Source organism: Xyrauchen texanus, chromosome 15 (assembly GCF_025860055.1).
Source record: "Xyrauchen texanus isolate HMW12.3.18 chromosome 15, RBS_HiC_50CHRs, whole genome shotgun sequence".
In the NCBI taxonomy this organism is placed as follows: Eukaryota; Metazoa; Chordata; class Actinopteri; order Cypriniformes; family Catostomidae; genus Xyrauchen; species Xyrauchen texanus.
Window position 1 is genome coordinate 7,815,261 of NC_068290.1, and position 12,529 is coordinate 7,827,789.

The 12,529-nt window shown below is 36.9% G+C and overlaps 1 protein-coding gene across 1 annotated transcript; it reads right to left on the bottom strand.

The window, feature by feature from the left end:
* Window positions 1–10,337, bottom strand: LOC127656113 (squalene monooxygenase-like). Its single transcript, XM_052144296.1, has 11 exons — window positions 9,795–10,337; window positions 9,145–9,373; window positions 7,912–8,089; window positions 7,465–7,561; window positions 5,470–5,583; window positions 4,885–5,056; window positions 4,631–4,726; window positions 3,332–3,474; window positions 2,381–2,477; window positions 1,692–1,779; window positions 1–1,573 (listed from the first exon to the last, which is right to left on the bottom strand). The coding sequence occupies exons 1-11, from the start codon at window positions 10,059–10,061 to the stop codon at window positions 1,381–1,383; spliced, it is 1,674 nt and encodes a 557-aa protein (XP_052000256.1). The 5' UTR covers window positions 10,062–10,337; the 3' UTR covers window positions 1–1,380.
* Between the last annotated feature and the right edge of the window lie 2,192 nt (window positions 10,338–12,529).

A 12,529-nucleotide genomic window follows, 5' to 3' on the forward strand; every position in this document is an offset into this window, starting at 1 on the left:
ATATTTTTTTCTAATTTATTTTACATTTTAAAAAGCACAGTGACAAACACAAGGCAAGAGCGCCACCTGGTGGACATTGTAAATGGTACAAAATACAGCTCCTCTTGGTTATTTATCGCACATGAGTTGACACGTGATCAACTGTTTTAGTTTCTGGGTCACTTTCCAGTCTGATAAAACATTTTCAAACTAAATTGGACATCAAATATCAAACAAATCAATGTATGATTGGATATACAAAAGTTTCCTCATAAAGAAGGCAAATAATTGAAAGAATGGTCCATAAAGTAGTTACATGCAAAGAGCACATATGAACATAAACATGACCACAACTCATCAAATCAGATCAACTTAGTTATGAATAAATCACAAAAATTAAAATAGTTCTTCCATTACTTTAAAGCATTGTCCTCTTTCAGGAACTTTTACATAATTGTACTCTCTCTATATAAATATTGACATATTTAATGCACTTGTGTGATTGTGCTAAATGTTAACCTGCATTCTACTTTGAAAATGGACCCATAAAACTGTAGTAAAAGTATCTGTTGTGAAACAATTGTGAAAGAAACAAATAATAATGGAAGTCTGCATGTCCAAAATCATGATGTTATGCAATTGTGCCCAAATCATTTGAAAAAGCAGTAAAGCAATGCACCTCTGGAAAATTAAAAAAAGTTGCATTGATCATCCTCACTGATCAAGCAGCCTAGTGGTTTGACAATTATAATCTTATTTTATTATATTTATTTTATTATTTTATTGCAGTAGTGCAATAAAAACAAATGCATTTTTGACCCAGACCAAAACTAAAAATGCTAGAGGCACAAGTGACACTTTCACATGGCATTGAAGTCAACACAAAATCAAAATTGACCCTATTTATGTGTTCCTGGTCTTATTGTGTGGCATTTATTAGTGCATATTATTCCAAGTAATCTTTTATCAAAATGTAATAACTTGCTCCACCTCTGAAACGACTTTCCTTGTCAGATGACGTCATTAAGCCCTAAACATTTTCATTGCCTGCCTGCCATTTCATGCTGACTTTCAAGTAAAACACAGGGGTTTTTTTTAATCTTTCAACCATAGTCTAAGGCAAATCTCAGAAGATAGTGTATAACAATATAAGGCAGGGTCTCTTTCGATTACAATCAGACACGTTATACAGCCAAAGGCAGCAAAGAAATAGTTAATATTTCACAATTTCTTCATTTTGAGGCCTGTTGTGGTTTTCATGTTTGAGCATGAATCCCTTCTTCCAGAAGAATATTAAGCACTCAGATGTAGCCACCAATGAATGGCACATGTGTTGCACGCAAGGGCAAAAGAAATAAAAAATTGTCCCAAAAAGTTCTGAATTATATCGAATGATAAGTTCTAGTAAACCAGGTACTGAAACTCAGAGTAAATGAGCGGAAACATCACGGTACAGGCTCTGTAGAGGATAGCTCCGCAGTTGACAAAGGCACGTGGTTTTGTGAGCCACGATTCAGACCTGAAGCTGAAGTATATGGCGTATAGGGCAACTGCGAAGAAGTGACCAATCAGAGTCAAGGGCTTTGGCGTCAATCTAAGGAAACAAACGTTGATTAATGGTGGTACAATGTCTCCGACAGATCTCAGATATCTAAAGGGAAAAAACTAAAAGCCCCTGAGGAGAAAATCTGTAAAGGTTTGTCAATACTTACACTGACAGGAGACCAATTGGTCCATTAATACATTCTCCACCAAGCTTGAAATAGTGGAAACAGGCCTTTCTCAACTGATGCAGTGAATCTGAAAAAAAAACAAATGGTGGTAGATATAATGAGCTGCAAAATGTGTTACTATTTCCTAGTTAGTTGTTAGATGTCTTATATAACTTCAAAATAAGACCTTCAAGTCAACAGAATAAATTCCAAATTATGGTGCCATGAAATGGGTTGTACTTTTCTAAAGTGCATTAGCATATAAATGTGAACATTTGTGTGTGTGTGTGTGTGAGAGAGAGAGAGAGAGAGAGAGAAAATCTGTAATTATGTATTCAACCTCATGTTGTTCCAAACCCCTATGCTGTTTTTTTTGTTTGTTTGTTTGTGAAACATACAAACCTTCATACATGGACAGCCCATAAGAAACATGACTGTCAAGCAAAAAAGCACTATGAAAGTATAATAAAATTAGTATGACAAGCACGCTATATTCCATTTTTTCTGGAAAAAAGATTAATTAATGGCTCATTGATGTCATTTATGCATATGTGTCATACCCAAATCCGAGGTGTTCCACAGAAATAAATAAAAGCATTTGGGTCTGGAACAACATGCAGGTGAGTAAATAATGATTTCAATTTCTGGGTGATCTATTCCTGTTTTGTCCCACAGTTGTTTTGTCTTACTGTCAGTTGCAGCAAACAGCTCATATAGTGCTTGAGCCAAGACGTTCACCACAAACGAGTGAGATGCCTTCCGCTCCCAGTGGAATTTCTTCTTTGCCTGACAACAAAAATATCAGAGTGTGCTCATCATGCACAATTCATATAATGATCGTAGCCTCATTTAAATGTTCAATGGATTTAAAGGGATAGTTCAGCCAAAAATGTAATTCTCTCATTATTTACTCATCCTCATGCCATCCCAGACATGTGTGACTTTCTTTCTTCTGCTGGACACAAACAAAGATTTTTTGAATAATATCTTAGCTCTGTAGGTTCATATAATGCAAGTGAATGGGTACCATCATTTTGAAGGTCCAAAAAGTAAAAGTAATCAGTAAGACTCCAGTTGTTTAATACATGTCTTCAGAAGTGAATTGATATGTGTGGGTAAGAAACAGATCAATATTTAAGTGCTTTTTTACTATCAATCTCCATTTTCACTTTCACATTCTTCTTTTGTTTTTACCGATTTGTATTCTTTGTGCATTTTGCCAACTATTGGGCAGTGAGAAGAATTTATAGTGAAAAGAAATTAAATATTGATCTGCTTCTCACCCAAACCTATCATATAGCTTCTGAAGATATATATTAAACACTGGGGTCATACGGATTACTTTTACGCTGCCTTTATGTGCTTTTTGGAGCTTCAAAATTTTGGAATCCATTCGCTTGCATTGTGAAGACTTACAGAGCCTTGTCTGTGTTCAGCATAAGTAAACAAAGCCACACATCTGGGATGACATAAAGGTGAGTAAATGATGACAGAATTTTCATCCCTTTAATGTGGAATGAGGAGCAGCAATTACTAGCACCAAAATGGTCAGATGAGCATTTTATTATGGAATATTGCCTGAAACAGAATAAATTGCAGACGTCTCTTTCAGATGTTTCCCGGTCAGGTGTTTTGATTACCTGCAGCACAGCGGTGTTGTCGTAGAGGTCAGGGATATTCTTGAGCAGATCTCTCCAGATCAGGACATCATTCAGCACAACGCTCATGCCTCCACCAGTCAGAGGATGTCGCATGTTATATGCATCTCCCAACAGCAGAACACCTATTTGAGGACAGGTGGTATGTGACTTTCAACACAGTTCCAGCAGAGTTTCATGCCACTGCACAAAAGATGCTGCATCATACTCTGATTGGTTGGGATTACATGTAGTTGTAAAAAATGATGTTGTTATAAATGTAAAATGGACATAATTCTCAGTCTCCGGAGTGATTTAGTAAAAAGGTTAGGTGTGTAATGGTGTGAGTTTGGGGCGAATGTATATAAATAATATAAATAAATAAATAAACTCATCAAAAAAAGGAAGCGTCCCTTTTTCAGGACATTGTATTTAAAAGATAATTTTGTAAAAATCTAAATAACTTTACAGATCTTTATTGTAAATTGTTTAAACAGTGTTTTCCATACTTGTTCAATGAAACATAAACTATTAATGAACATGCACCTGTGGAACGGTCATTAAGACACTAACAGCTTACAGACGGTAGGCAATTAAGGTCACTGTTATACAAATTTAGGACACTAAAGAGATCTTTCCACTGACTCTGTAAACACAGAAAGAAAGATGCCCAGGGTCCCTGCTCATCTGCGTGAATGTGCCTTAGGCATGCTGCATGGAGGCATGAGGACTGCAGATGTTGCCAGAGCAATAAATTGCAATGTCCGTACTGTGAGACGCCTAAGACAGCGATACAGACAGACAGGAAGGTCAGCTGATCGTCCTCACAGTGGCAGACCACGTGTAACAACACCTGCACAGGATTGGTACGTCTGAATATCACACCTGCGGGACAGGTACAGGATGGCGGTAACAACAACTGCCACAGTTGTTGAAACAGTTACAACATGAACGCACAATCTCGCATTTATCGTTGAAGGAATGAGCATTACATCCAGGCCTGTACTCTGGAATGGGATCGATTTGGAGGTGGAGGGCCTGTCATGGTCTGGGGCGGTGTGTCAAAGCCTCATCATACTGAGCTTGTTGGCATTGCAGGCAATCTCAGACATTTCATCCTGCAAAAACTAATTTCAGGGAGGTAGCTCCACAACCCCCCAAATCAGATTTCTCTGTGGGCGGACTTTACAGTCGACCATATGTTATTAAATATATTATTATATATTTAAATATAATAATTAATATAATTAAAATCATTACATTGTTGTGGTATGTAGATATCGGCATTTTTATTTGGCCTACCTGGTTTATTGACTGGTGAGGGTGGCAGGAAGCTGGCGGGCATCGATCTTAAGCGATCATTCTGCAGTGCACACATAAATGGCTCCTTTAAGTGCTCTGTGCAAGCAAAACAGTCGTTACTGTGAGAATTACTGTGCTGTGCTCTTTACAAAACAACAACAGACTTCATTCACACATATTCAAGAAATCCATGTTTAAGAGAAAGACTCGTTTTAGCCATTAGGTTATTTTTTAAATGTATATGGGTAAAATACCTGGCAGTTGAGGATAGATTTTGTCAGTCATGTACTGCATGAGGTCTCTGGGCATATCTCCTCTGACGTCCACCAGGACCCGAGTTTCATTGGAGGAGATCTGATAGATCAACACTGGACTGGGATCAGCTAGAACCAGCTCTGCATGGTTGGGCTTGAACTGAGGAGAATCCTGGGAGAGCACAGAACATTGAAAACATAGGATGGGCACAAATACTCTGAAGTGCAACTTTTAAAAATAAAAAAATACCTTTATTTTTACAGATTTTACGGAACGGATCTTAGGTGTCATGATACACATTTTCAATGGTTAAATGCACTGCTCATGGCACAAACTGTGAGCAAATGCAGTTTAATGGCAAAATATGTCTGTCTGATGCATATGTACATTGTCCACCAATTAAAGAACAGTGCAGAACTCATTCACTGTCACACCCAAAGTACTTGAGAACTTGGTTGATTTACAGCATCTGTCTAGTACTTGAGCTGTCAAAACGGCAAAATTGCACAGCCCTAGAAATCCCTATAAGTCATGTTACTTGGGCTATTTTACAGAAAATATGCAAATGTCACCCTTATATTTACCTTCATTATGCATCCAACAAAATGAGACGACACTTTAACTTTCCCAGAGACCAGATTTTTACGGAACTTGGAGAAACAGCCATCAGCAACTACAGTCAGTGGAGCATGGATCTCCTGAAAGTGAGAGAGAATAAAATATATATATGCAATTAAGAGACAACTGCAAAACAATCACTTTCTCTGGATTTACTATTTATAGGTATGTGCTTGAGTAAAATGAAAATTTTTGTTTTATTCTACAACGTACTGACAACATTTCTCCCAAATTCCAAAAATTTGTATTGTCAATTAGAGCATTTATTTTGCAGAAAATGACAATTGGTCAAAATAATAAAAAGACGCCATGTTTTCAGACCTCGAATAATGCAAAGAAAACAAGTTCATATTCATTTTTAAACACAAACACACAAATAGTTTTAACTATTAACATTTGGTGGAATAACACTGATTTTCAATCACAGCTTTCATGCGTCTTGGCATGCTCTCTACCAGTCTTTCACATTGCTGTTGGGTGAATTTCTGCCACTCCTGGCACAAAAAATCAAGCAGCTCAGCTTTGTTTGTTGGCTTGTGGCCATCCATCTTCCTCTTGATCACATTCCAGAGGTTTTCAATGGGGTTCAGATCTGGAGATTGGGCTGGCCATGACAGGGTCCTGATGGGTCCTTCACAAAGACGAATCTGCCCAATTCCAGCCTTGCTGAAGCACCCGTAGATCATCTCCGATCCTCCACCAAATTTCACAGTGGGTGCGAGACACTGTGGCTTGAAGGCCTTTCCAGGTCTCCATCTAACCATTAGACAACCTGATGGAAGATTGATGATGATCTGGGGGTGCTTCAGCAAGGCTGGAATTGGGCAGATTCGTCTTCGTGAAGGACGCATGAATCAAGCCACGTACAAGGTTATCCTAAGAAGAAAACTAGCTTCCTTCTGCTCTAAAAATGTTCCCCAACTCTGAGGATTGGTTTTTACCAGCAGGACAATGCTCCAAACCACACAGCCAGGTCAATCAAGGTATGGATGGATGACCACCAGATCAAGACCATGTCATGGCCAGCCCAATCTCCAGATCTGAACCCCATTGAAAACCTCTGGAATGTGATCAAGAGGAAGATGGATGGCCACAAGCCAACAAACAAAGCTGAGCTGCTTGATTTTTTGTGCCAGGAGTGGCAGAAATTCACCCAACAGCAATGTGAAAGACTGGTAGAGAGCATGCCAAGACGCATGAAAGCTGTGATTGAAAATCAGTGTTATTCCAGCAAATGATGATTTCTGAAATCTTCCTAAGTTAAATCATTAGTATTGTGTTTTTTTTTAATTATTATGAACTTGCATTACTTTTGCATTATTCGAGGCCTGAAAACATGGCTTCTTATTTTGTTATTTTGACCAGTTGTCATTTTCTGCAAATAAATGCTAAATAAAGTTTTTTTTTTTTTTAATCCCCTTTTCTCCCCAATTTTGCAATGGCCATTTGTAACTACTTACTATGTCCTTGTGGTGGCGTGGTTACTCACCTCAATCCGGATGGCGGAGGACAAGTCTCAGTTGCCTCCGCTTCTGAGACCATCAATCCATGCATCTAATCACGTGGCTCATTGTGCATGACACAGTGGAGACTCCCAGCATGTGGAGACTCATGCTACTCTCCACAATCCACGCACAACATACCACGCACCCCATTGAGAGTGAGAACCACTTAATCAGGACCACGAGGAGGTTACACCATGTGACTCTACCCTCCCTAGCAAATGGGCCAATTTGGTTGCTTAGGAGACCTGGCTGGAGTCACTCAGCATGCCCTGGATTCGAACTCGTGACTCCAGGGGTGGTAGTCAACATCAATACTTGCTGAGCTACCCAGGCCTCCCAGTTGATTTTAATTTTAATGACAATTTCTGAGAATTGCCATCTCTACATGAGACACATATGAAGTACAGTACTGCATAATGCCGCAAGCTAAACATACTTCTCAGTATGTTTTTATACCTTGACGTTTCCTGAGTCTTTCTCCCTGTACTGAATTCCTGTCACACAGCCGTCTTCTTCCTCCAGACTGGTTACTGTGCCCTCCACAAACTTCACACTGTTCAAATATAACATGATATAAAATAAACAAGATATAAAAGCCCTTATAAAAGCTCATTGCTTAATATTTTGTTAAACATTGCAATTACATTTAGACATTTTTAAGTGTAGCTTAAGTATCCAATTACTCCACTGTTTATTCCAGTATTGCAATGTACATAAATGAGAAAGTTTGAGGCAGGTAAGAATGTTATAATAAATGTTTGCAGAAATCATATTGTATTATTTTGAAACAACATAAGTAATAACAAGCTTGATGTTAAAAAAATGTATTTGTTAGTTGTTATAATCTATATGCAATATTTATATATTCATATGTGGAGATTACAAATTTAAACAGGAATTTACTTGGGCTCAGCAAGTGCAGTTCGACGCAGTCCCATGATGAAGCGGCCATGATGGAAGGCACGTCCACACTGCACACTGTTCTCCTGCTGGGGATATGGGATCTCCACCTCTGTCCTGCTGTCCAGGTCGTGGATTACATAACCATTCACCACATGAGCGTCCAGACCCTCAACAGCACCTGAGAGAACCCAAACAGAAAATATCAAGTGACTGTGAGTCAATGACATTTACATACAAGTGTAGCAAACAATTTGGTATATCTGCTTTCGGATATGACAGATCTATTCAACTATGAAACACAGTATTGATAGATATGTGAAAGACATAAAAATGTAAAGGAACAGATTACCCAAAAATGAAAATCTCTCAAACTTAAAAAAAAAAAAAAAAACTTTCATTATACGTTAGGTTTACGGTTCTTATTTTAAGAATATATCATTATATTATTTACAATACACATATTTTAATGATATTTTAGGGGGGGCAACCCTCAGATTGGGGGGGTCCTGACCCTATGGATGTAATGCTTCCCACCAGTACATACTGTATTTGGCATTATAATATACACTGTCACTAGGTAGTGCATAAAGAAATAAAAGTGATTTATTTGAGTTACTTTTATATGTCTAATTGTGTTGGGTTTACCCAGTTTAATAGGTTCCCTCTACACAAAGTGTTTTTGTTGAGATAACATAGTCATTTTAAGTTAAGAAAACTCATTTCAAACACATGGAAACCCAGACTGAATAAAGTTCAGTCAAATAGTTATTTTTGATAGAATAATGCATTTCTAAACCTGCATGACTTCCTTTCTTCAGTGGAACCTAAAAGGATATATTATATATAGAATGTCTAACCTGCACTTTTTAATACAATGACAGTGAATGTTGACCACGGCTGTCACCCAAGAGTTCAAGCCAGGATTTTCAGTGAATAGCAACTTAAATTTCAGTCTGTTCCTCATACAAAGCTATCATATGGCTTCAGAAGACTTAAAATGAGCTTGACAGCCTCTGGTCTCCATTCATCTTCATTATATGAAAGAGAGCAGCAAAGACATTCTGCTAAACTTCTACTTTATTATTCCATGGAAGAAAGAGAGCCATACTAGAACATCATGAGCGTGAGTAAATGAAGACGTTATTTTCAATTATTGGGTGAACTGCTCCTTTAAGGTGGATTTGAGCCAGCATGCATTATGTAACAGTAAGATCAGATGAGGTAGTTCCGCACCCTCCAAGCTGAGTTCTTTAAGTGCCCGGTATCCTCCCGGCTGGAGAAGTTCCCCCACTATCCGATCTGGTTCTTTCATGTCCCTCTCAATCACTGTGACCTTGCGACCATCTCGAGCCAGAACAGCGGCCATTGCTGACCCCAGCACACCAGCACCCACTATGATGATCTCTGGATCCTCTGTCTGAACGCACTGACTGTCTGATGCCCTCTTTCGCTTTACATCTCTCTAATTAAAAAGATTGTCAGAAACAATGTCCATATAATAGTTATAGATATACTAATAGATCAATATATTTTACAGAGACAAATATTACAGAATAATATATGATACAAAAAGACACAGTGGCTCAAAAAGTATTTTGGGGCCACTCTATATATATATATATATATAGAGTGGAATATATATATATATATATTCATTCAATAATGTATCTTTTACAAAACCATATAATAAATAATCATAAAGAAAATAGGTATGTTGCATTATTGGACCATCAGTTGATTTTTACCGTTGTAAATTACATAACTGTCTTATTATTAGTAAATTGATAATTACAGGTATATTAATTATTAATAGAAATTGAATGCTCAACTTAAAGAACACAAAAACAATGAGTTATGATTAAAATATATATATATTATCTCACCTTCTTTGAAATGCGACTCGAGCTGTTTGTATTTGACATGGAGAAGAGCTTTTGTGTCAGAGGGAATGTGCTGAAGAGTTTGAGAGGCAGCTGGAATAAATGAGGCACTTTTAACGTCTGTCCGCGGAGCCCGAGACACGTAACCATGAGACCCACTGACACGCACACCACTGCGGCCACGATCAGCTCTCTGTGCGCTGAACTCACCAGGGCATCGCATTTCTTATAGATATATGTAAAACTTGCTATGCCAAGGAATGTCCACATGTCTGAAGTCAATTTAAATATACGTATAATAAAAAATAAGACAGTTATGAAATTAAAAATACGTTTTAAAAGACAATTCACAAAGAAAAGAGCACAGGTGATCCAACAAAAGTCCTCTGAGTTATACCATACAGAAAAATAGTTTCCTTTCAAAGTTCAGAATCCTTTTATGAGTGAAATCAGTCGAAATACTTCTTATTATTAATAAGGATAAAATAAAAATATATCTTAAATCTAACGCTTGGGCTCTCTCGAGTTGAGTGTGATGCTTCTAGGTGATGATGAATAATTTATGTTAATGAGGACGCGGATCCTCTTGCAGTTTGTAGACACCGGCGTCCCGCCTCCTCGCTTTATGATGAGCCAATCCGCAGCGAGTATTCGGTGAGCAGAGCTCACGCTATCTGGCCATTGGCCAATCCAAGGCTGCTGGTTGGCGAATGGACTGCAAACGCAGTAGTATGATGTGATGTCACAGAGAGCTTGCGTTTGGCAGATGTTACGAGAAAAAGAGCGTCATTTCACGTAGTTCTAAATGTATAGTCTCCGCTTACTATTTTAGCAAATTACTAAATAAGGCATTTAATGTGGAGTTTGGGAGAGTAAACAAATGGATTCATGCATTCTTAGGTATAACAAATGCAAACAATGTAATTGTTGTTTATAATATAATTGTAATTATGTAATTATATTGTAATTATGCTGTTATATTATAATTATTGGTATTTTAGGACTATTGTGTTGATGTTATATTTGTTTTATAGTGTTGTAAATAAGATGATAAAACATATCTTTTTTTATGTTTAACTAAAATGTCGAGATTCTGTTTCCATTAAGGCAACATTCACAAATTGATCTGTCCAATATTTCATAATCAGATCCCAACGATCAGTCTGTGCACCTGAAAGACACTCAAGTAATAACTGAAAATATTTTTGATCTCTGTTTGTGTGATAAACTTGTCAATTTAATTAAATTCATTAGAATCAATGCATCATAATGCAAAACACAAGTCTTGTGTGCATGCTTAAAATTTAGGCTACATCACTGAAGCCCAATACAACAAATAAAAAAATCTACTATGAGATGTACTTATAAAATATTAGACAATTGGATGCTGGCATAATAATGCATAATAATACAGTAAAATACATGAGAGTACAATCTCATAAAGCGTTTAAGATAAAGCATTTGTCTGCATAATTAATCTAACGCAGAAGTATCCATAATATCTACATGAGCAAAAAAACAGGCCCAATACGTTTATAGTCTCTTTTGTGAACTTTGACAACAAAGTTCAGGCCTGCATGCTGGAGGTAAGAAAAATACAATTTCCTTCATAACATGTTTAGGGGTAAACAAGTAAGACCAGACAACTAAATTGAACTCAAGATAAATAAAAGCAATGACTGACGTCATGTTCATAAGAAGAGCTAGTCAATTATGTCCACCTGTTACCTTATGAGTCACAAGATAAAAGAAAACCTTGACCTCATACCATTAAACAAGGGATCATATGTTTCCTTTCTGAAGCTTTTCATGTCAGATTTTTAAGTCAGCACATGCTAAAGCTCTTGACCCGGATCTACAAATCTTGATGATTTAAAAAAAAAGGCTTCCTTTTATTTGTGCAAACTATAACTTCTTATTTTTGATTTTGATTTTGGGGTGAAATGTGGACATGTTTTCTTTCCTTTTCCCTCACAAAACACTGTTTTTATTTGAGATCAGTTGATCACTGTAATCATCTGAGATGCTGGACAGCTGTGATGTGAATCAAAAGTCTGTTTGAAATAGTTTGTCCTTTTTATCTCATGCTTTTCACAGTTGAGTGTAGACTCTGGAGGATGCTCTCCAAATAATTACTGACTCACTGAATGAGTTCATTGAGGGATATTTGAAAGTCGTTTCCAAAGATCAAGTTAATTTCTGCATGTCTTGCTTCTTAGAAAAAGAAAAACAGAAATTATTTTTATCTTTCTCTCACACACTTTACAATCACACTATGGAGTATTATCATCTATTTAAAACAGTATATCCCCGGTTTAAAACATTATATGAAGCTGTGTTTGGGATGCATTTCAGTGTGTATTGCTTTTTTGTTTTGTTTTTAGATTTTAGGGTATCAAGGGTGATAATACATGACATTGATTTCATACTCACAAAAATACAACATTGTGAATAGTTATCTACTTAAGAAAATAATTTTAAATGAGACTCATTTTCTCAATATGCCTTTATGACATTCTTGTGGCTTCAGTGATAGTAGCTATAAGGTAGCAATACCAAGGTACTTTGATATATACCATGGCACGGAATGATTATCATATCCATATACCATAACCACAGCATTTACTTGATATACATATACATGGTACTTTGTTTATTAGTAATGCAGCATTAAAACCCCTTGCATTCTAAAGGCATCTTTTAAAACGTGTTTGGTTCTATAACTCTAAAATACTTGA

Coding starts and splice junctions, on each gene's coding strand:
- LOC127656113 (XM_052144296.1), bottom strand. CDS start 10,061: ATGTGGACATTCCTTGGCATAGCAAGTTTTACATATATCTATAAGAAA. Junction 4,727..4,884: donor AATCTATCCTCAACTGCCAG/GTATTTTACCCA, acceptor TTGCTTGCACAG/AGCACTTAAAGGAGCCATTT. Junction 1,574..1,691: donor CCAATTGGTCTCCTGTCAGT/GTAAGTATTGAC, acceptor TTGTTTCCTTAG/ATTGACGCCAAAGCCCTTGA.